The 22,078-nt window shown below is 42.8% G+C and overlaps 1 protein-coding gene across 5 annotated transcripts in view; it reads right to left on the bottom strand.

The window, feature by feature from the left end:
* atp6v1c1a (ATPase H+ transporting V1 subunit C1a) overlaps positions 1–22,078 on the bottom strand; it is a 128,132-nt gene that overhangs the window by 97,722 nt on the left and 8,332 nt on the right. For 2 of the 5 annotated variants that reach the window (XM_069920484.1, XM_069920486.1), the window contains exons 1-2: positions 8,944–9,077; positions 1,044–1,217 (exon numbers count right to left, since the gene is read on the bottom strand). In XM_069920484.1, the coding sequence (XP_069776585.1) occupies positions 1,044–1,175 (132 nt within the window). In that variant the 5' untranslated portion in view covers positions 1,176–1,217; positions 8,944–9,077. Of the gene's footprint in view, positions 1–1,043; positions 1,218–8,943; positions 9,078–22,078 lie in introns of those variants that run through there. The other 3 variants (XM_069920487.1, XM_069920485.1, XM_069920489.1) reach the window with 3 other exon arrangements.

Genomic DNA, 22,078 nt, shown 5'->3' with positions numbered 1-22,078 from the left:
GCACAATCTTTATAGACGTTTACCCATACTCACTTCCATACCATTCAATCTCAATAGGAGTTGGAGAGAACAAAGTTCAGCAATTTGGCATCCACATCAAAAGCTTCAGGCACATTACTATGCTATCTGAAAATTAAGTAGCTTTCAAATAAATTAAAACTTAATGGAAACATCACTATAGTTACAGATGTTAAAATTTCTGCTCAGTGTACATCTAGGCCTTAATCCAGATTCACCACTCAGGTTGTTCTCCATAAAGTTTTTCAGAATAAAAATAGAGCTGGAGAAGTGAATCACTGAAATTCAATTTTATACAAAAAGTTGTATTTAAAATTGTATCAAACTCCATCGTCTTGTTTTACTTTGCCAACAAAAAATGCAATGACATATTAATATATTCAAGTGGTATGTTTCAACGTGACATTGTAATACTGTTACCAGTTTCCATTCAGGAAATTAAGAGGCCGTATGAGTTTGAGCAAGTGCAGAGGGCAAAAGGGCTTGTGAAGGCTTCTTGATTATAACTGCTCAGGCTGCCGATGGTTTAAACAAGAGTTGATGTGGATGCAGAGGCTGAGGGAGCACTAGAGGAGAATCCTTGAGCATTCAGTATCTCAGAAGGGACTCATCTGCTTCTCTTTTTGACTGTTAGAGGCACTGAGCAATGCTCATGGTGACTTTGTTTGCTTTACAGCAAATAAAAGTTGAAGCATATTATGTAGATTACATTCCAACATATTATTACATGATAATAAAATGAAACTTGAACCACAAATTCAACTCCTTTTGAGGGAGATAACAAAATAATTTGTTTAATTACTTCTAAATTAAGAGGTTGTGATGAAGGGCCCAGGCCTGAAACATTGGTTACCTTTTATTCCCTATGGATGCTGCATGACCTGCTGAGTTGCTCCAGCAGGTTTTGTGTATTGCACTCGAACCCAGCATTTGCAGACTTCCTCGTTTAACTTGGATGGTGAATGTATACAATATTGAGAGAGAATTTTTAACTTAAATTAGCAAGTACCCAATTTGTTACATACCTTCAAATCTGGAATTGAAAACTTGAAGTTGGTAGAGAGGTTATTGCTTCTTGAGGTTGCAACATTTAATTTGTCCCACGTCTGTTGACATGTTTTTTCTCCAGGAGCAGATATTAACCAAAATTCTGTCATCTTCCAATAAGTAAATAACTTATGAAGTAATTAACTGGTGGGCTGAAATAAGATTAAAAACTTAATTAATGCAAATAGTGACTCAAAGTTTTACTTTGAGCATCAGTATTTAGAATTAGGTTTCCAATCACAAGTGTAAATTTAAGGTTGCTCATTTCATTCAAAAGCTAATTTACTGAGGAATCTAAGAATGTTTAGGGTTTGTACATTACCACCTTCTTTCAGTTTGCACTATTTTATCCTTGTCATTCAATTTCTCTAATCTTTCACACCATCACAGACCTTGCCATTTGATCTCTCCTCAACTCTCCATTTTCGCCATACTTTAGCATTTTATTCAACTATTCTATGAGAAGGCCCTTTCAAGCAAGAAAAATGCCCAACTGTAAAGTCAGAGGCTCTCTGCCCTCAAGTCGGGAGACTTACCTTTCTGAATGCACCATAGCCAGCTCCGAGGCACCGAATGCAACACTTCTCAGGGGAAGCATAATCGGCAGAGCGCCCCACATGAATGTACAGCCACGACCCATCTCCCAACTCCCTCCATGACCCCCTCAAGGCAGGGTCGGTGGGCGGGAGCCGGTGGAGGCTATAACACAACAGACCAATGGCCATCTTCCCTATCCATATTCTGGGAAACTGTGTAGGGGATTATGGGTTAGGAAGATGGCCATTGCTCTGCCATGTATTTATGATGGGTGGCGCTACCGCACCAGTCACCTCATCGGATCCGGAAGGTGCTACAAGGTGCCGTTCGACATGAATAAGATGCTGGATCAGCCTTTTAGGGCTGCTCTAAGAAAGGCAAGTTTTAGGTTTTCCCTCTGCGCTTGTAGCCGGCCTCCACACGGAGGCCTGGCATGAAATGGCCTAGAAATTACAACCTGAACCTCTTGCTCTCTCTCTCCTAGTGCTTTGTGTTTTAAGATATTACAATTGAAATGAATGTTGAAACATTGTGCAACAATAATTTTTGAACAAATTGGTCAAAAAAAATCAAATGCTGATTTACTGACAAAGTTGATCATGACTAACAATTATTTCTCAATGAGATCCCCAGATCTCTCTTTTTTTAAAAAAACTGCCATAGTACACTTCATATCAACAAAAGACCTCAAAGGTGCTTTTAAACTTCTCTACCAGAAGAAAATATTAGGCCATTTCAGATAGCCCAAAAGTTGAGATGTAAAGACAGAGAAACGCCACCAAAATGCATAATCATCTGCCTTTCTAAATGTGTGGAGGTGGTCTCAGAGCCACATATTCCAACCCCTCTCTGAGAGGGATCACCTCCGCAGCGCAGCCCTCTGCCAATCAATCTGAATGTACAGCCTTGATAAGAGGCTGTTTAGGGATGGGCTGATGATGCCGTTAGCCCATGACCCATCTCCCCACTCACCCTTCTCCCTCCAAGTCAGGGGCGGCGGGGAGACCTCAGGGCAGCGGGAGCTGGCGGTTGCCAGGCAGATGGGGTCGAGGGCGTCAGCAGGCAGCCGGTGCGGGCTGGGACAGCCACGCCTGGCCACTTCGGCCTTCAGGGCCACTCTCTGCAGCTCAAAACATGGCAGAGCAATGGCCATTTTCCCTACCCATAATCTCACATGCCACTGGAACTGTTCTGGGAACCATAGAGTGGTTTCAGCAACATGGAGGGTTATGGGTAGGGAAAACAGCCATTGCTCTGCCGCGTATTGATGACGGGTGCCACTACAGCACCAGTCGCCTCACCTCCATTAGATCTGGAGGGTGTTACGAGGAGTCTGGATAGGAATGGGATGCTGGAGCAGCCTTCTAGGGCTGCTATCTGAAAGGCAAATTCCCATTTTTCTATCTGCTCCGTAGCCAGTCTCAAGACGGAGGCTTGACATGAAATGGCCTATTAACACAACACTCTCTTGGGAGAGTACTCAAACATCAGACAAAAATTATTCATTTGCATTTCTGGAAAGGACTTAAACTACATACTTGTGAAGTGTGCTATGCAGAATCGTGGCCATTTCAACTGGCAGAATCATGTCCTGAACCTACAGTATACCTCCTTATGAATCGATCTCCAAATACAATGTCAGAATTTAATAGGCAAAGTCAGTAATACAGATGAAGGTAAAGGTGAGCAAATTGATACTCAATATTTAGTTTTAGCTGAAATATGATTTACGCTTGCATACATCATTTAATCTTTCACTCTGATTACCTAAAAGCATCTTCCAGCTACTCCTGTCAGGAAAGAGTTACTGCCATAGCAGAGGCAGAACCACCAAGCTGAGACAGATTCTTCCCACAGGCAGTGAGATGCTGAATGTCTGTTGAACTGCTCATAGAAATCCATCCAGGACTCTACTATTTAACAATATCAATTTATTTATTTTTATACATGTACAACACATATTTACAAATGATTTATGTGCAATGTCTATGCACATTTTTACACTGAGGATCCTACACCATGCTACAAATCGTGGCTGGTTTTGAATAGATTCATTTTTAAATGCTTTGAAAATATCAAAGAGAAAAAAAACAAACTACCAAAGCAATTGATTTTGTTTTCTCCCTCCTCAGGCAACAGCGGATAAAAACAGATCTTATGAAATACTCTTTTCTCACTGTTTCTCAAAAGGCAAGGACCCTTAGAAGCATTCTTAAATTTGCATACCAATTCCAGAAAGTGGAATAACAGAATACATGAGAAAAGAAAATGTTTGAAGCAGCATCCTCTGAGTAATATTTAACAAACTACGTTGCACAATAAACTTTCACTTCTTGAAACAGACAAGCCTCCCAGCAACTTCCCTACCAATAATCCACCAAAGTTTTGTATTTGGTTTCATCTTTCCCTCTTCACAAACCTGTTCTGCTATATTGTTTAAGCAAATGTGAACACATTTTGTCGTATTAATTGCAGCCAGTTGATTAACTTAAATTCAAACATAACAAAATAAAAAGACCTCCCTTTCAAAGCATGGTCATTGAACTGCATGGACAGTCCAGTAAAACCAAATGTTCAATTTGATCTAAAAGAAGTCAGAGATCATATCCATCTATTCCTAGATGAGGAGGAAAATTAATAAAAAGAATATACAGTGAACATTCTCTCATTTTTCCTGAAACATCATGGATTACCAAAAAAAACACATTTGACCAATGCAGGTCCATGTTAAAATCCCTGGCTTCAATATTCAAAGTTATTAAAATTCCTATTTTGCAAAGGGTGCATTAAAGCTGCATGATTGGCTGATTTACTTTACAAAATGCAAAAATCATGTGTTTAGGAATTTCAAATATGAAGTATTAATAAATACTTTAATTCTGCTCATTAAATATTTGGATAAAGGGCGATTTTTTAGTAGATACCAGATCACTGAAATGCCATTTTAAAAACACTAGAGGCAAAATCCTCTGATCAATTTTGACAGAAATGGTTAACATCATACCACCACCATCATCTTCCCTACTGCAGACAGATAGAAATAACATACATTGAACTAAGAGATCAGTATAGCCAAAGAACACTATATGTAATTATTAAGCAGAAGGGTTTAAGGTCAATACAAAAACTGGATGTGGTAATGAACGTGAAGTATTCAGAGTAAAAAAAAGTGAGTTAAATAGGTGGCCGCAGCAAGGAAATGCATAATAATTCCAATCTCTACCAGCAAGCCTACTTCAAATCAACTGCTAGCAGATCAGCTAAAAAACTAAAGACGTACAGGAGACCCCAGGTGCTAGAATCTGAAGCCAAACATCATCTGCTGGAGGAACTCAGCAGGTCAGGCAGCATCAGTGGAAAGAAACTGGTGCTGCTTGACCCACTGAGTGTCTCTAGCAGATTGTGTTTAGCGGTTGAAAACTAAGTCAGATATCACAATTCTAGTCTTAAGTATTTTATGGTTGATTAAGGTGCAACTTTAAAGGAGAGTATTTTTGTGTATGATTGACCCTTAGTTGCCAAGTTCAATAATACAGTAAAACCCCTGGTATCTGGCACCAATGAAGATTGGTAGATGCCAGACAAATACATTTGCTGGCTGTTTGAGACCTACTCTTACAATGTCTATAAATATTACACCTGCATTAAAAATAAACAAAACCATAGAACATTGCGGCACAAAAACCTTTCTAGTCTGTGCTGAACTATAACTCTGCTCATCCCAATGACCCCTCCCATTCACAGATCTGGCCAAATTCCTCTTAAATGCGAAAACTGAGATGGATTCACGATGTCAGCTGGCAGCTCAACCAACACTCCCACCACTCTATGTGGAAAAAGTTCCCCCTCATGTTCCCCATAAACTTTTCCCCTTTCACTCTTCACCCATGTCCTCTGGTTTGTATCTCATCCATCCTCAGTGAAAAAAGCCTACCTAAATGTACTCTATCTATCCCCCTCACAATTTTAAATACCTCTATCAAATCTCCACTCATTCTTCTACATTCCAGGAAATAAAGTCCTAACCTGTTTAACCTATCCATGTAACTCAGTTCCTGAAGACCAGGCATCATCCTAATAAATCTTCTCTATGCTCTTTCTATCTTACTGATATCTTTCCTATAGTTAGATGACCAAAATTGCCAACAATGTTCCAAATTTGGCCTCAGCAATGTCTTATACAACTTTACCATAACATCCAACTCCTGTACTCAATTCTTTGTTTTATGCAAGTGTAGAATCAGTTCAAATGCAAAGATGCCAATGAACAAAGAGTTTGAAATCTACAACTTACTCCGACAGTAATCGCATGTAAACAAACCCTAGGCCGGTCGGTTTCTATTGGAAGGAATGTAGAAAAGCTACCAGAAAAAGCCAAAAGCCCCACTTACAACTGAGGGGATTCTGTGGAAACATGAAGAATATGTAGTATAACAAGAAAATCTGCAGACACTGGGTCGTACAACAGAGCAGATCACGTCATCCATAGGAAGTAAAAAGGAAACCAACATTTCAGGCCTGAGTCCTTCATTAGGAATAAGGATTCCTTCCATTGGATTACTTCTTATGAATATAATTATTTCAAGTGGACCCTGTGTGACCTGCTGAGGTTCAAGAAATGTGTATCTGAAATGGGAAATAATAGCTATGAGAAGGGACTCAATATATTTGCGTATCCCACAATAGCAAATAGTGCTAAGGGATTTCTTTTAAAATCATGATAGTTTCTATTGCATGATCCAACTTAGTGCATTTTCTTTGCATTAAACAGCAGATACATTTCAAAATTCCCTTATTATCATGTAATAAAAAATGTTACACAAAATTGTCATTTACCTGTCACATCAGAAATTACCGGGTACCTCTTACAGTCAGAGAAAGAGAAGCAAAAGAGACTCCCCCCAAGTCACAATGTGTCCATGGTGATGGAGAACACAACGTAAAGAAATAGGAGCAGGAGTAGATCATCCAGCCCATCAAGCCTGCTTCGCCATTTAATGTGATAATGGCTGATCTCATGATAGGCTCATCTCCATCTACCTACTCTTTCCCCATATCCCTCAGTTTCCTTACTATGTAGAAATCTATCCAACCTTGACTTAAATATATTTACTGAGGTGGACTCCACTACTTCAATGGGCAGCAAATTTCACACATTCATCACCCTCTGGGAAAAGCAGTTCCTCCTCATCTCTGCCCTAAATTTATTAATCTTGAGGCTATGTCCCCTAGTTCTGGTCTCCCCACCAATGGGAACAACTTACCTATCTCAATCTTATCTATGCCTTTCATAATTTTACATATTTCTACAAGATCTCCTCTCATTCTAAACTCCTACAAGTACAGTCCTTAACAACTCAATCTCTCCTCAAAGGCCAACCCCTTCATCCCTGGAATTAACCTGGTGCTCTGCACTGCCTCCAAAGCCAGTACAATTACCTGTACAATTACAACATAACCTCTCTACTTCTAAATTCAGTCCCTCTACCAATGAAGGCCAACATTCTATTTGTTTTTCTTTAAATTTTATTTAATTTCACATATGTATTAAAACACAAATTTCAATCAAAAATGAAAAATTAATAATTTTTTTTAAAATCACCATTTTTAAAATCCATTTGCCTACTTGATTGCCTGCTGCACCTGTAAACCAACCTTTTGTGATTCATGCACAACCACTTTCAAGTCCTTCTGCACGTCAGCATGCTGCAATCACTTGCCATTTATATAATATTCTGATCTTCCGTTCTTCCTTCCAAAGTGGATAACCTCACATTTGCCAACATTGCCAGATCTTTGCCCACTCCTTAACCTATCTATATCTCTCAGTAGGCTCTCCCTATCTTCTGCACAATTTGCTTTTCCACTCAATTTAGTGTCATCAGCAAATTTAGTTACACTACACTCTGCCCACCTCTTCTAGATTGTTTATATCGTGAACAGTTGCAGGCCCAACACTGACCCCTGAGGCACCCTACTTTAAACCAGAAAAACACCCCTGCACCCCAACACTGCTTTCCATTGGCTAACTAATCTTCTATTTATGCTAATTCATCACTCCTGATTCCATACGTCCTTATTTTATAGCATCTTTTATGCAGCACCTTATCAAACACCTTCTGAAAAAGCAGTTAGAAGAAATCTATCTATATAACAGCTAATTGCAGTGTGTAATAAATTGCCCTAAAACTCTGGAAAATTAATACATTAAGCAGAACTGTGAACATTTTACAAAAATGTAGAAAACTACTCCCTCTAATATAGACTAGTAATTACAACATACTGCAAAAACCTTAACAACAGAGCATGCTTTAAATAATCCATTAACCTCAATAACTAGAGTTCTAAAAAGCCATTAGTCAATACCTAACGTACAGGAAGGCTTCAAAAACATCAATTAAGTCAAACAATCATGGGGCAGGATAGACATCTCATCCAACCTGTTGAGATGTTATACTGGTCATCCATTTGTTTTGAGGTATTAATGCCACTTTGGCAAAATGACTTGCTTTACCGACTTCAAATTTGGCTGTACCAACTTAGGTTTTATAAAATAAGGCCTCTCCGTCCTGAAAAAATAACAAATTATCCATTTTCTTTTGAATTACAATAAACCATTTCAATTTGATAGATTTGCAATTGAATAATTTTAAATGTTAGCAAGTAGCATCCCACGTGATTGGATGGATGACAACCCTCAGTGGGCCCAAGATCAATAAATGATTATCACCTTCTTTGACAAGTGTCCAATTAAGCATGACCAGGTGACAAAAATATCTTGTCACCTGGTCATAGTTAAAGGATATCCACGTTTGTTTACAAATCCCAATTGCTGTGTCAAAATCTAATTAAGTGGTACCGCTCTGTGATACGTCTAGTGTGATGTGCACACTGCAAACTCAGATAATAACATTGCAGATTTCCGCCAACCTAAATGGACGATTACATTTTAAGTACTCAGTCCTCGTGCAAGATTTGAGTAAAGCGGATTAATTCGACGATTGCTCAATTGATTCTTTCACTTCCATAAATCTCCATAAGATTTCGGGAAGACGGAGACAGACGTTTACAAAGATAAATGAACAGAGCACTGATCCCCTCCCCCTCCTCGGAAGATGTCAATGCCAGTGAAGAGGCCAGCCTTAGGCACCCAACAACACTGTCCACTGACAGCCACTGATGGGAAAGCTCTGAGTGAAGGGAAGCAAGCAGTCGCCGCTCTCCGGGATTCAGGCCTTGCTCCTGCATCTTACACTCCGGTGTTTAACTGACAACTAGCCTAAACACAATTGCACGAAGTAGCCGGCGTTGCCCAAACATTCGGTGGGGGTCGACACCTACCAGTGTGAGCTGATGAAGGGCAAAGCAGCTGCAATGCTGTGGTCGCCCTGCTCTTTGCCTTCACATCGCCCGTTGTCTTCAAGCCACAAGCCCGAATCACTCGCTCGCTCAGTCAGCTGAGGCGCCTGCGTCCTCCCCACTTCCGCTTCCTCCGCGGAGCCCCTGTGTGTCAGGCTGCTCGCAGGCAAGGTTAGTACGGGATAACTGCCGTTTTACCATTATGGGCAGCTGCTGAAGTTTTCGAGGGGACCTCTGGATGCCTTCTACAGATCGGGAATGTTTCTCACAGTCACAAATCACATTTAATTTGTGCTCTCCCCCTGCAATGCGAAGTGCTTTTTGAAGTCACAGCAGCTAATATCTGTAGAGTGAGCTCCCACAAACTGGGATTGCTAAGATAATGGCTTTTCAGTAAAGTTGATGGATATCTCCTTCCTTTCCAACCACTCCCCCCCCCCCAAAAAAAAAACTTCACGTTTGGGGAATGCAAGAAATAATAAACTAGACGGTACCTTGATATAACAATATCTACTCAAAAGACAATACGTCTTTTTTGTTGGATATGTGCTGCAAGCAGACAGAGACGAAAAGGCTCAACTCTTCCTCCGCTAGATTGACTACTGCATTGGTGTTGCCTCCTGCACCCATGATGAGCTTGTCATCTTTATCCACTTTACTGCCATCCACCACCCTGACCTCAATTTCACAGATCATTTCTTGATCTGTCTCCATCTTGAAAGACAAACTATCTTTAGACAACTTTTCACTCTCACAGTTACCTTGACTACATCTCTTTCCACCCTGTCTCCTTTTTTTAATCTCTCTCATCTGCTTCCAGGATGAGACCTTCCATTCTGGCACATCTGCAATGTCCTCTTTCCGTGTGTCTTCCCTTCTACTGCCATAACGCAGTCTTTGTTTATAAAGCCCAGGATCCTGTAGGCTTCATTAAGCATTTCCCAACCTGTGCTGGCATCTCTACAAACTATGTAGATCTAGTAGCTCTTTTAAAACTGTGGACAATCGTTGACATTGCCTTTGACTAAAATAGATATTCTTGAATTTGTCAGAATTAAATTTAATCTGCCCATCCACCCAGATTGGCAAACAAATTCAATCTTTTTTTTTGCATAAGGTTCATCATGCGCAACTCTGCAAATAACCCTCGCATAACAGATGAACAAATTGTAAATACACAGGAATTTTTCAAATTTCCAGTCACAGAAGATAATGTGTTTGATAAAACTCAACAGAGCTAAAGGATAAAATGGCAGCACCCAATGACCTGCTGTTAAAATGGATCTGAGATGCTCTAAAAACACGAATGCAGCTGCAACATTAACACTGCAACCAAAGTTTGCAAAGGAGATAGTTGCAGTGATAGTGAACCTGTTTGTTGATTATTTTTTTTCGAACTTGCTAAATTCTTGGAGGGTGGCAAAAGATCGGATAACATCCAATATGACTCAATTTTTCAAAAAGGGGAGATGGGCAAATATAAAGCAGTTAGTTCGAAGGCTGGAAAGATATAAAGGATGTAACAAGTAGAGTACCCCAGGGTTTAGTTCTTGGCCCCTCAATTGTAGTGAAAGGGTGTGCTGTGAGAGTGATTCCTAAATGGGAAATGCATAGAGGGTTTGAATTGTTGGACAAAAATCTTCCAACAGAGTTGAATGTGGGGAGGTGTGAAGTCATGCATTTCAGCAAGATGAAACAAAAGGCAGGTTATCTAAATGGAGAGAGACTGCAAATTAGTGAAGTTCATTGGAAATTGGAAGGGGTGATAGCAAGCACAAAAAGAGGTTTTTGGGAGGCCAAGATACAAGAGGCAAATGAAGGGAGCATAGATAGAGAGACATTGGGGGCGGGGGGGGGGGGGTGGAGAAAGAAAAATGAGAATGGGAGCAAATAAAATAGAGTGGAAATAGTAGAACCAGATTAGGGTTGTGATGATTGAACACCGGAAAACACAACTTTCATGCCATTTGTTTTTTGGCTATCCAGAAAGAATATAATAGTCTGATAGCCTACTCCTTTTTACATGTGTTTTTTGCCCCATTCTGTCTTCAAAGTCTGTTATCTTCATAGTTCACTATATTTCTGTGTACAGCATCACCTATTTAAATAATGGGAAAATGCTACAAGTTGATGGTTTCTCCAGGATCAGTATCATAGTTTATATGGACATTCAGAGTTTATGTGGACATTTAATATCCAGATCTTGTCAATATTTACTTTTATCACCTTTTCAGATGAACAGGATTTTGTTTGAAGAACTGCCTCCTTAATACTGTTAGCAACTTCAGTAAATCTACATAATCTTTCATATCCTGATTCCTGAACTTGGTTGATTGTTTAGGATCTGAGCCACTCAAATCCAAATCATGGTCCTGCAAGAAATTAGGTACCACAAGCAATGTAACAGCTCAGGATTTAAGAGCTGATGACATTAATAAAATTTAATGACTAAGAAACAAAGTTGGAAAAATGTATTGCTTTTGGTAAATTATAATTATTACAATGTCACAGGTATCAGTGCTGAGATCTCTTATTTACTGAATATATAAATGACAGATGAAGGGACAGAGTATGTTGAAAATGCGAAAACAGGTAGGAAAGTAAACAAAGAAAAATACAAAGGGATACTTTCAGATCAAGTGAGCAGACAGAAATTGGGTATCAGATGAGGGTGAGGTTATCAATTTGCTAGGCAGGACAAAAATGCAGGATTTTGCTTAAATATAGACACTACAAAATATTATAAGTACTGGGCGATCACAGAGTGAGCCTGCAAATGTTACATCTCAAATGCTTTTTTTAAATATTTTGAGAATTTTCAATCAACATATTCAAAGTGGAATAAAATAAACTCTGAAAGAGATATAGAAGTTCTGGAACTCATATTCAAATTTACTACTATTTTAAAAATCATAAAATTATACAATCACCAGAAAAACAAATCAGGAATAGCAGGAAAATATAGTTACAGCAACATTAAGCAAAATCCAAAAAAAACTTGAAGTTTTAAGAACTATTTGCCTGTGAGAGAAGCTTCTGTCAGGAAATCTATTAGTGGAAGCCAACTTTTGAACAAAGAAACATTTATCTCTTGGTTCACTACTCAATTTGCACAAACTTGCTCAATTCTTGCCAAACGCTGCTGTTTGCACTCCTTCACTTCATACCACCACCTACACTGAATCTTTCCTAACTCCCACGGTTTCAATCTTTACATCACAAAACTTGTGAAAATGCAAACTCTAAGTGTTAGAAAAACATATTGGGAAAACCAGAGATCGTGAATACAGTTCTTCCTTTTGTAAAACAACATTTTATCCCAACGAAGTCCTGAATTAGGGCCAATATTCAATAAAAGAAATACAATCATAGAAACTTGTTTATCTAAATAATGATGCAATGTGGAACTTGATAGATTATGGAGTGTTTGAGATGGGTAGGATCAATAGCTTTATGGGAAGCTAGCTAATTAAAAATGGAATAAAGTAATAAGGAGGAAAGCATGAAAGTCTACAGACACCATGGTTGAAGTAAAGACACAATGCCGTAGAAACTCAGCAGGTCAAACTGTACAGGTATTCCCCAATTTGCGACCTATGTGTCTTGTGTCCATTCGCACACATGACCAAATTTTTTTTTAATGTATAAGAAAAAATATAAAATTTACACAATTTATGTTGTATTTGACAAACTATAACAGGGATACAGGGCATGTAAGAGTGAAAATGTACGAACTTACTTTAAGGAATGGAAGAGGCAAAGGAGAAAAAAATCAAGAATCATCTGAATCAAGAACCATCGATACGTCTATATCCCAACATATTTGTCATCTGTGGTTTTTTTTCCACTGTTATAATTTTTTTATTTTTCACACCAAAATGTGTACAAACGTTTCTCATTAAATTTACACAGTGGTCTTTTCTCCCCTTTTTTTCCCCCTTTCCCTCCCTCCCCTCGACCCACCCCCCTCCAAAACCCATAAATATTCAACATTTACAATACAATAAAACCATAACAATATCTTCACACAAAGGAAAATAAACAAGAAAAATGCATCATCTATTTATTACACGCTGAATCTAATCGTTTTGTCTTCTTATCATTTTCATTCTCATTTTAGGGGATGGAGGTCGTAGGCAAGCTCTCTCTGATACATTCCATGTATGGTTCCCAAATTTGTTCAAACATTGTGACTGTATTTTTTAAATTATATGTTATTTTTTTCCAATGGAATACATTTATTCATTTCCATGTACCATTGCTGTATACTCATGCTCTCTTCCATTTTCCAAGTTGATATTATACATTTTTTTGCTATTGCTAAGGCTATCATGAATTTTTTTTGTACTTTATCCAATTTGAGGCCTAATTCTCTACTTATGTTACTTAAAAGAAATATCTCTGGTTTTTTTGGTATGTTATTTTTTTTGTAATTTTATTTAGTATCTGATTTAATTCTTCCCAAAACATATTTACTTCCATACATGCCCAAGTTGCATGTAATGTTGTTCCCATTTCCTTCTTACAGCGAAAATATCTATCCGATAATATTGAATCCCATTTTTTTAATTTTTGAGGAGTAATATATACCCTGTGTAACCAATTATACCGTATCATGAATAACCTTGTTTTATTGTATTCTTCATAGTTACAGAACATAATTTTTCCCATACTTCATTTTTTTATCTTTATGTTTAGATCCTTTTCCCACTTTTGTTTAGGTTTATAGTTTATTTCATTTTCCTAATCTTGCAGCTGAACGTACATGTTGGTTATAAATCTTTTAATTATCATTGTGTCTGTAATCACGTATTCAAAGCTGCTTCCTTCAGGTAATCTCAAGCTGTTTCCCAATTTATCCTTTAAATAAGCTTTCAATTGATGATATGCAAACATTGTACCATGAGTTATTCCATATTTGTACTTCAACTGTTCAAATGTTAATAAATTATTTCCCAAAAAACAATTTTCTATTCTTTTGATTCCTTTTCTCTCCCATTCTCTAAAGCACACATGTCAAACTCAGGCCAGCGGGCCAAATTTGGCCCGTGATATAATTATATTTGGCCTGCAAGATCATATCAAATATGTATTAGAGCTGGCCCTCTGGCCGCCACGCCAGTATAGCGCATGCACAGCTAATACTACAAATCCCAGAATGCTTTGCAAATGCGTTTGCGCCGGCCCGTCAGCCCGCTAATCGCCCCCACCTCCTCTCTTTACTTTCATTAGCATCTACGACCTGTCGCCCAACTCACATGTAATAAACCCCTTACGAAAAATGGCCAAACGAAAGACAGAAAACAGGACCTTTCAAGACAGGTGGGAGGCAAACTCTGACCCCAGAGTTTGATGAACTTGCATCTAAGAAGAGATGCCAAGTATCTGGTTTAGACCCAGGTGCATCAGAGTAAATCACAGTGTAAATCACAAGCTAAGCTTGGATTAATATTTTCTTTGGTTAACTTTGGACTCTTCATAGTTGAAAGATTGGATTTTCATTGAAGCAAGTTGTTATTTTTTTGACTTGTTGGCTTGTGAAAAAAAATACATTTAAAAGGAGCTTAAAGGCTATAGAGAAATATTATTTATTGAATATTTTATTTCTCATTTGTTAATGCTTCTTCTGGAAAGAGTTTAACCAAACCTATTATTAAACATTTATTTTAATAAGAAAAAGTTTAACATTACATATGTTGAAAGAAGAGAAAACATGCAGATGTTGTTGAAAATTTTCAATAAATATTTAGTTTGGCCCACGACTTAGTCCAAGTTTTTAATTTTGGCCCTCTGTGAATTTGAGTTTCACACCCCTGCTCTAAAGGAAAGGTTGTCTATTGTAAAAGGGATTAGCGGATTTTGTGTCAATAGTAATTTTGTTATTTGATCATTCGTTTTTTTTTCCTTTCTAAGTGGATCTTCTTCCATCTATCAGTACTGATAATGATGAGTTTTTATATTGCACCAACTTTTCATCCCACAAACCACCTTGATTATACCTCTCTGCTAATTTATCTAACGCTACCCTTGGATTCCTCCCTTTCCACAAGAATTTCCTTATTATTCTCTTTGGTTCCTTGAAGGATTTTTCTGTTGAAGGAATTGGTAACATTTGAAATAAGTATTGTATCCTTGGGAACATATTCGTTTTAATGTAGTTTACCCTCCCTATCAACATTAGCGGTAATTCTTTCCAATGCTCTAAGTCTTCCCCGGGTATAAAAATTTTAAGTACGCCTGGATGTTTTAATATGAATTTGTAACTTTTTTTCCATAAAATCGATTTCGCTGTATTAAACTCCTTACTCCTCTTTAAGAGTTCAAAACTTATGTCTGGGTAAAAAAATATATTTTGACCTTTGTTTTCCAATGGATTATTATCTTCTCTAACTTTATTCCTTGCCTATTCCAGTATATTTTCTCTTGTCATGTATCTCAAAAATTTTACTAAGATGGATCTTGGTTTATGATGTGCCTGTGGTTTTGGAGCTAATGCTCTGTGTGCCCTTTCTATTTCCATTTCTTCCTGCATTTCTGTCTGTGGTACGCTGTTAGACAGAAGCAGACACACATAAAGTAAAGATTGTACAACAGGCTTTAATCGACAAAGACTTCCACAGTTCCAGGCTGGCTATGGTTGCAGCAACTCTGTGTGAGGCCTTAGGAGGCCGGTGCAGGGTTATATCCCGGAGGGTGATTGACATCCGACCGGGTGGGGCTTGATCCATTCAGGCTGACTGATTAACACCCAGCCAGGTGTTGTCCTGTCCCCTTGCATTCCTGCAGGTAGAGGTTTCCCCCTTCAGTAGGCCGGTGGTGTACCATCACATTCATCCCCTTTAAAATTGTCCTGGGGTTGGGGGGGGTGGGGCAGTAACAAGGAATCGCAGCCACTATGTACATACAATATTTACAGGTTGAGAAAATATGGCGGCCGCCGGGGTCTCTGTGACCATCGTAGGACTGGTTCCTGGTCACTGGTCAGAGGGGAAGTGGGGGGGCTGGCGGCGGGGGTGTGTGTGACTGATGTGGTGCCACGCGGAGGGGTGGCCAAGGTTGACATATGCGGGTTGTATTGGATGGGTGGGGGGGCAGGTTCGTCTCCTAAGGCTGAAGCGGGCACCTAGTGGTCAAGGAGGCCCTGCATGCCCCATAGCTGCCTGGGGATGGTGATGAATGCCCGGTCAGCGTCGTCCTGGGTTGGAGGGTGGCATGGTGTGGTGAGTGCTCCTGCTAGTGCCAGGTCCCTAGATGAGACAGTGTCTTCCCTGCCACTGCCGAACCTAACGTAGATGTAGTTGTGGTTTGCATGTAGGAGGGAGACATGCTCGACCAGGGCTTTGGCCTTGTGTGTCCGTACATGCCTATGCAGAAGCACCAGGCCCGGGGACGTGAACCATGCTGGGAGTGACATTCCAGTCGCCGACCTCCTAGGGAATGAGAACAGGCATTCGTGAGGGGTCTCGTTGGTAGCCGTGCACAGCAGTGACCGAATGGCATGGAGCGCTTCGGGCAGGGCATCCTGCCAATACTCAACGGCCCACCCTTTTGACCTGAGAGCCAGGAGGACTGCCTTCCAGACCACCCCATTCTCACGTTCCACTTGCCCATTGCCTCTCGGGTTATAGCTTGTCATGTGACTGGTCGCAATGCCCCTCGCCATCAGGTACTGACACAGCTCATCAGTCATAAAACTAGACCCCCGGTCACTGTGGATGAAGGTGGGGTAGCCAAACATGGTGAAAATCTGCCCCAAGGCCCTGATGACGGTGGCCGTGGAGGTGTCCGGACAAGGTATGGCGAAAGGGAAGCATGAGTACTCATCCGCTACCGTGAGGAAGTAGACGTTTCGGTTTGTGGAAGGCAGGGGCCCATTGAAGTCCACATCGAGATGCTCGAAAGGCCGAGTAGCCTTTACAACATTGGCCTGGGGTGGGGGCGGAAGAAGTGGCGTTTACACTCCGCAAAGACCCGACAGGCTTCGGTCATGTCCCTGACGTCCCTGATGGTGTACGGCAGATTTCGGGACTTAACAAAATGGTACAACCGGGTGATGTCCAGATGGCAGAGGGACTCATGCAATGCCTGCAACCTGTCATCATGCATCGACATGCAGGTGGGAGAGAGGGCATCAGGGGAGTCATTAAACTTCCTGGGGCGATACTGGATGTTGTAGCTGTAGGTTGCCAGCTCGACTCTCCAGCGCAGGATCTTGTTGTTCTTGACCTTGCTCTTGTGGGTAGTGTTAAACATGAACACCACGGCCCACTGTTCTGTGAGGAGCGTGAATCTCCTGCCGGCCAGGTAGTGGCACCAGAGGCGGACTGCTTCCACAATCGCCTGGCCTCCTTTTCAATGGTGGAGTGCCCTCGCTCGGAGCTGTGGAGGGTCCTGGAGAAGAAGGTGACGGGGCGCGCCCCTTCCCCACTTGGTTGAGGGTAGCAGCGAGGGCCACCTCAGAGGAATCGCTCTCCACCTGGAAGGGGGAGTCCTCATCCACATCCTGCATCTGGCTTCCGCAATGTCTTGCCTGATGCAGGTGAAGGCTGCCTGCGCCTCAGGTGGGAGGGGAAAAGTTGTGGCTTGGGCCAGTGGTCGGACCTTGTCTGGAGGGACCCACTGTGAGTAATAAGAGAACAGGCCCAGGCACCTGCAGAGGGCCTTTAGCGTGGGGGGAGGGGTAACTCCATTAATGGGCGCATCCGTTCCGGATCTGGACCAACGACTCCATGGGCCACGATGTACCCCAGGATGGCAAGGCGGGTGGTGCATTTCTTGTTGTAAGTGAGGTTCAGCTCCACGGCCATCTGGAGGACCTTTTCCAGGTTAGCATCGTGGTCCTGCTGGTCACGGCCGCAGATAGTGACGTTATCCAGATATGAGAACATCGCCTTCAGCTTGTGCCAGTCTATCATGCAATCCATCTCCCGCTGGAAGACGGAGACCCCGTTCGTGACCCCAAAAGGAACCCAGCAGAACCGGTACAGGCGCCCGTCTGCCTCAAAGGCGGTGTTGGGCTTGTCCTTGGGGTGTACAGGGATTTGGTGATATGCCGACTTCAGGTCAATCGTGGAGAAAATCCAGTAGCGGGCTATCTCATTGACCATGTCGGCGATCCTCGGCAGGGGGTAGGCATCCAGCTGGGTGTACCGATTAATGGTCTGGCTGTATTCCATGACCATCCTCAGCTTACTTTCCCCTTTGACCACCAGGACTTGGGCTCTCCAAGGGCTGTTACTGGGCTCTATAATGCCTTCTGCCATGAGTCGCCGCACCTCCACCTTGATGAAGTTCCTTCCTGCAGCGCAATAGCGCCTACTTCTGGCGGCAATCGGCTTGCAGCCTAGCGCAAGATGTAGAAAGAGCGCAGTGTGGAGAGGCCGCAGGTTGGCTGGGGCTGGTAGGTTGGCGAGCTGTGCAATGTGAGTGGAGGTTGGGGCCCCCCAAAGGCAAGGGTGATACTCTGCAGGTGGCACTGGAAATCCAGGCCCAGGAGGAGTGGTACGCAGAGTTTGAACATGACCAGGAGCCTGAATCCTGTGTAAGTCTCCCCTTCCACCGTTATATCGACCGAGCAGCGCCCGAGGGTACCAACAGTCTTATCCTTGGTGGCAAGGGTGATCGAGCAGGTGGTAGGGTGGACCTTTAACCTTAAGGAGTGGGCCACGCTCGGGTGAATGAAGCTCTCGGTGCTGCCACTGTCCAACAGGCACTTTGTTACCTGCCTGTTGACTCGCATGTCCATCATCGAGCGCCCGAGTTTGTGGGGGATGTCCCTGGTCAGCGTGGTGGGGGCCAAAACCATCTCGGAGTTGGAGTCGTCACTATCCAGAGGGATAGGGAGGCATCAATAGGGTGGCTTGGTCATCGCCCGTGTTGACCAGTTGACATCAGTCATGAGGTGCAGCGTGCGGTAGCCGATGGCCTCCAGAGACGTACGGAGCATCGGTAGGGCAGCCTGGTCATTGCCCATGTTGACCGCATTGCCGTCGGTCGCTGGGTGTAGCGTGTGGCAGCTGATGGCACCCGGAGGCGGGAGCGTCGGTAGGGCAGCCTGGTCATCGCCCGTGTTGACCAGCCCCCCCCATCATCGGGGGCTGCCTGGCCCAAGATGGCGGTGGCATGTGGGGAGCGCTGCATAGCTGGCCTCCTTCCCTAGCCGTGTCCACTGCACCGGGGAAGTGGCGTCATCACACCCGGTGGCAGTGACATCGTTACGTCAGTCGGAAGTGACATCACACTGTGAGCCGGAAATGGCATCACTGGGCGCCTGCGAGGGCAGGGGCTGGTGCAGATGTTCATGGCACACGCTGTGACGGTCTCTGGAGGGGCCGAATGTTGCGCAGTCCAAGTTGGGGAAGGGAGAAGTCGTCGCGGGGACAATGGCGCCGCCCAGCACACGCACGTGGGGGTTCTGTGGGGAAGGTGGGGAGGTCATGGAGCTGCCAGCAGGTTTAGAGAGGCAAACTTTTGCAAAGTGGCCTTTCTTGCCACACCGGGAACAATACTGGTTGGGCAGTTGGGCAGTTTTGGCACGATCGTCGATCTGACCCACACCAGGACCCACAATACTTACAGGGGTGCCGGGCACCTGCTGCAGTGACGTTCTCCTCCCCAGCTCAGCCTGGGGGTGCAGCTGCAGTGTTAGAGGGCCATGGGGGAGCCTGGGGGAACCTGGAATTGAAGGCTTCGATGTGCAGGGCTGCTGCTTCCAGGGTTTGGACCACTTCCACAGTCCTGGTTAGGGCATAGATGCTGTCTTCCAGCAGCTTCTGCCGGATGGCCCTCGAGCACAGCCCTCGGATGAAGGTGTCCCGGATCAGCCTCTCGACCTCCTCTACACCTACCCTGGGTTCAGCCAGACACGGTCGGGCTAACTCTCGCAAGTGTCCCAGGTAAGACTCAGCCGTCTCCCCGGGTTGCTGGGCTCGGGTGTTGAGGAGGTGCCTTACACAGACCACATTCATGGGGGGCTTGTACAAGTTCTCGAGAGTGTCCATTGTGCTCTTGTATGTGGAGCAGCCTTTGGTTACCTTGAAGATGCAGGGGCCCAGCTTTGACCGGAGTAGGACCAACCTCTTCTGATCGGAGTCCAGGATGTCACCCTCGTGTGCCTCAATGATTTCCTCGACTGCGTGCTGCCAGATCTTGAAGCGTGACTGGGCTTCCGGGTGGCGTGGGTCGACTTCGAGGCTCCCTGCGCACAGCAGTTTTTCCATGGCAGCTGTGGGAAAATTTTGTGGATTAAATTGTGGTGCACTGTTAGACAGAATCAGACACACACAAGGAAAAGACTGTACAACAGGTTTTAATCCACAAAGACTTCCACAGAGCCAGGCTGGCTGTGGCTGCAGCAACTCTGATTGAGGCCTCGGGAGGCCAGCACAGGCTTATATCCCGGAGGGTGATTGACACCCGACTGGGTGGGGCTTGATCCATTTAGGCCAACTGATTGACAGCTGGCCAGGTGTTGTCCTTTCCCCTTACACTCCTGCAGGTACAGAGATTGCCCCCTGCAGTAGGCCGGTGGTGTACCACCACACTGTCGTTCCCAGGACCTTCGGGATCCATCCTTTTATAAATTCCTTCATGTCTGTGCCTTCTTCACCCTCCTTCAGGGCCACTATATTTATGTTGTTTCACCTACTATAATTTTCCAACATATCAATTTTCTGAGATAACAACTCTTGTGTCTCTTTAATTTTTTTGTCACTTTCTTCCAATTTTTCTCTTGTCATTTACTTCCATTTCTACAGCCATTTCCTGCTCTTCCACATTCTCTACTCTTTTCCCTATTTCTGTCATTACCAGTTCTAACCTTTGCATTTTATCTTCTGTTCTTTTCATTTTCCTTTTAATTGCATTAAACTCTCATGATGACCATTCTTTTAATGACCTCATTTGTTCTTCAAAAAAGACTTTATCTATGTTCTGTTTATCAAAATAAAAGTTTTACCTTTTATTTCTTTTTGTCCATCAGTTTTACCTTCTATTTCTCTGTGAAGATCTTGGTCTTCTTCTTCCTCATCTTCTGTCTGTATCTGTGTTTGTGTCTTCTTTATGTCTGTGTCTCTTCTGTTTTTCCTGATGAGCTGCTTGTATCTCATTGTCGGGCCTCTTCTTGCTGGGCCTCTTGTTGCTGGTCCTCCCCTCCTGGGCTGCTCGTCAGTTGTGCTTCCTGACGTTGATCTTCTTGTCAGTCATCCTTCCTTATGTCTCCCTCGTCTGTTTCATCGCTCCCTCTTTTGCTGGCTTCCTTGTCCTCCAGCTGAGCGCCTTGGTGTCGGGCGTCCCTCAGCTGTTTGCTCTGTGACAGCCCATTCCTCTGCTGAGCCCCCCTCCTGCCGGTGTCCTCTTTCTCCTTTGATTGCGCATGTGCAGTTACGCACTTTTGTTTGGCTCTGAGGGCCATTTTTGTAGTGCATCGGCTGATGGGTCGCGACTCCGCAGGGCAGGTACTGACCTCAAGGATCAGGCGCTCCTCGCCACCACAGCGTCCTGTTCCTTCGTGCAGGTAATGCCTTCTTCTATTTTCTCCAGTGACTTTTCCACTTTTTTTCCAGTTACTTTTACTTTCTCCTTCTTGGGAGCCATCTTCTTTCTCTTCTCCGTATCTTTATCTTCTATTTCTTATATTTTGTTTTTGTCATGCTTTGCTTTTTCCTAACTTTTTTCCTATTTTCCTGGAGAGGGCAGATTTTCCCGACTGGCCACTACACCATCACGTGACTCCTCCATTTGTCATGTGTTGAAGGAACTTTTGAACTCAAATTCATCTAATCAGCCACCTTCATACGCATAGTAACACTAAATACTTTTTCATGGATTTATATGAGAATGAGTAACAAGGAACAAAGAGTCATGAAATATACAGGCAGGAAGGTCATGCTGCAAATGGGCTAGACACTATTTAGACCAGGGTTAAAGAACAAGATGCAAGTAATCTGATGGAGTGAATAGTAGAGATTCATGAGTGTTGCTGAGGCTGAAGGGCTGGCTCATCAAAGTGATGGAAGAGGATTAGTGGAGCTGTAAGAAACGTGAAACATCTAGGCATGCTAAATAGAAAGGATCTACTCAGGACTTGGATCAAGAACGAAAGTAAAAAGATTTGAGA

The sequence above is a fragment of the Narcine bancroftii genome, chromosome 2 (genome assembly GCF_036971445.1).
Source record: "Narcine bancroftii isolate sNarBan1 chromosome 2, sNarBan1.hap1, whole genome shotgun sequence".
Lineage (NCBI taxonomy): Eukaryota > Metazoa > Chordata > Chondrichthyes > Torpediniformes > Narcinidae > Narcine > Narcine bancroftii.
Note: the sequence above shows the minus strand (reverse complement) of the source record. Positions and strands in the feature narration are given on the sequence as shown.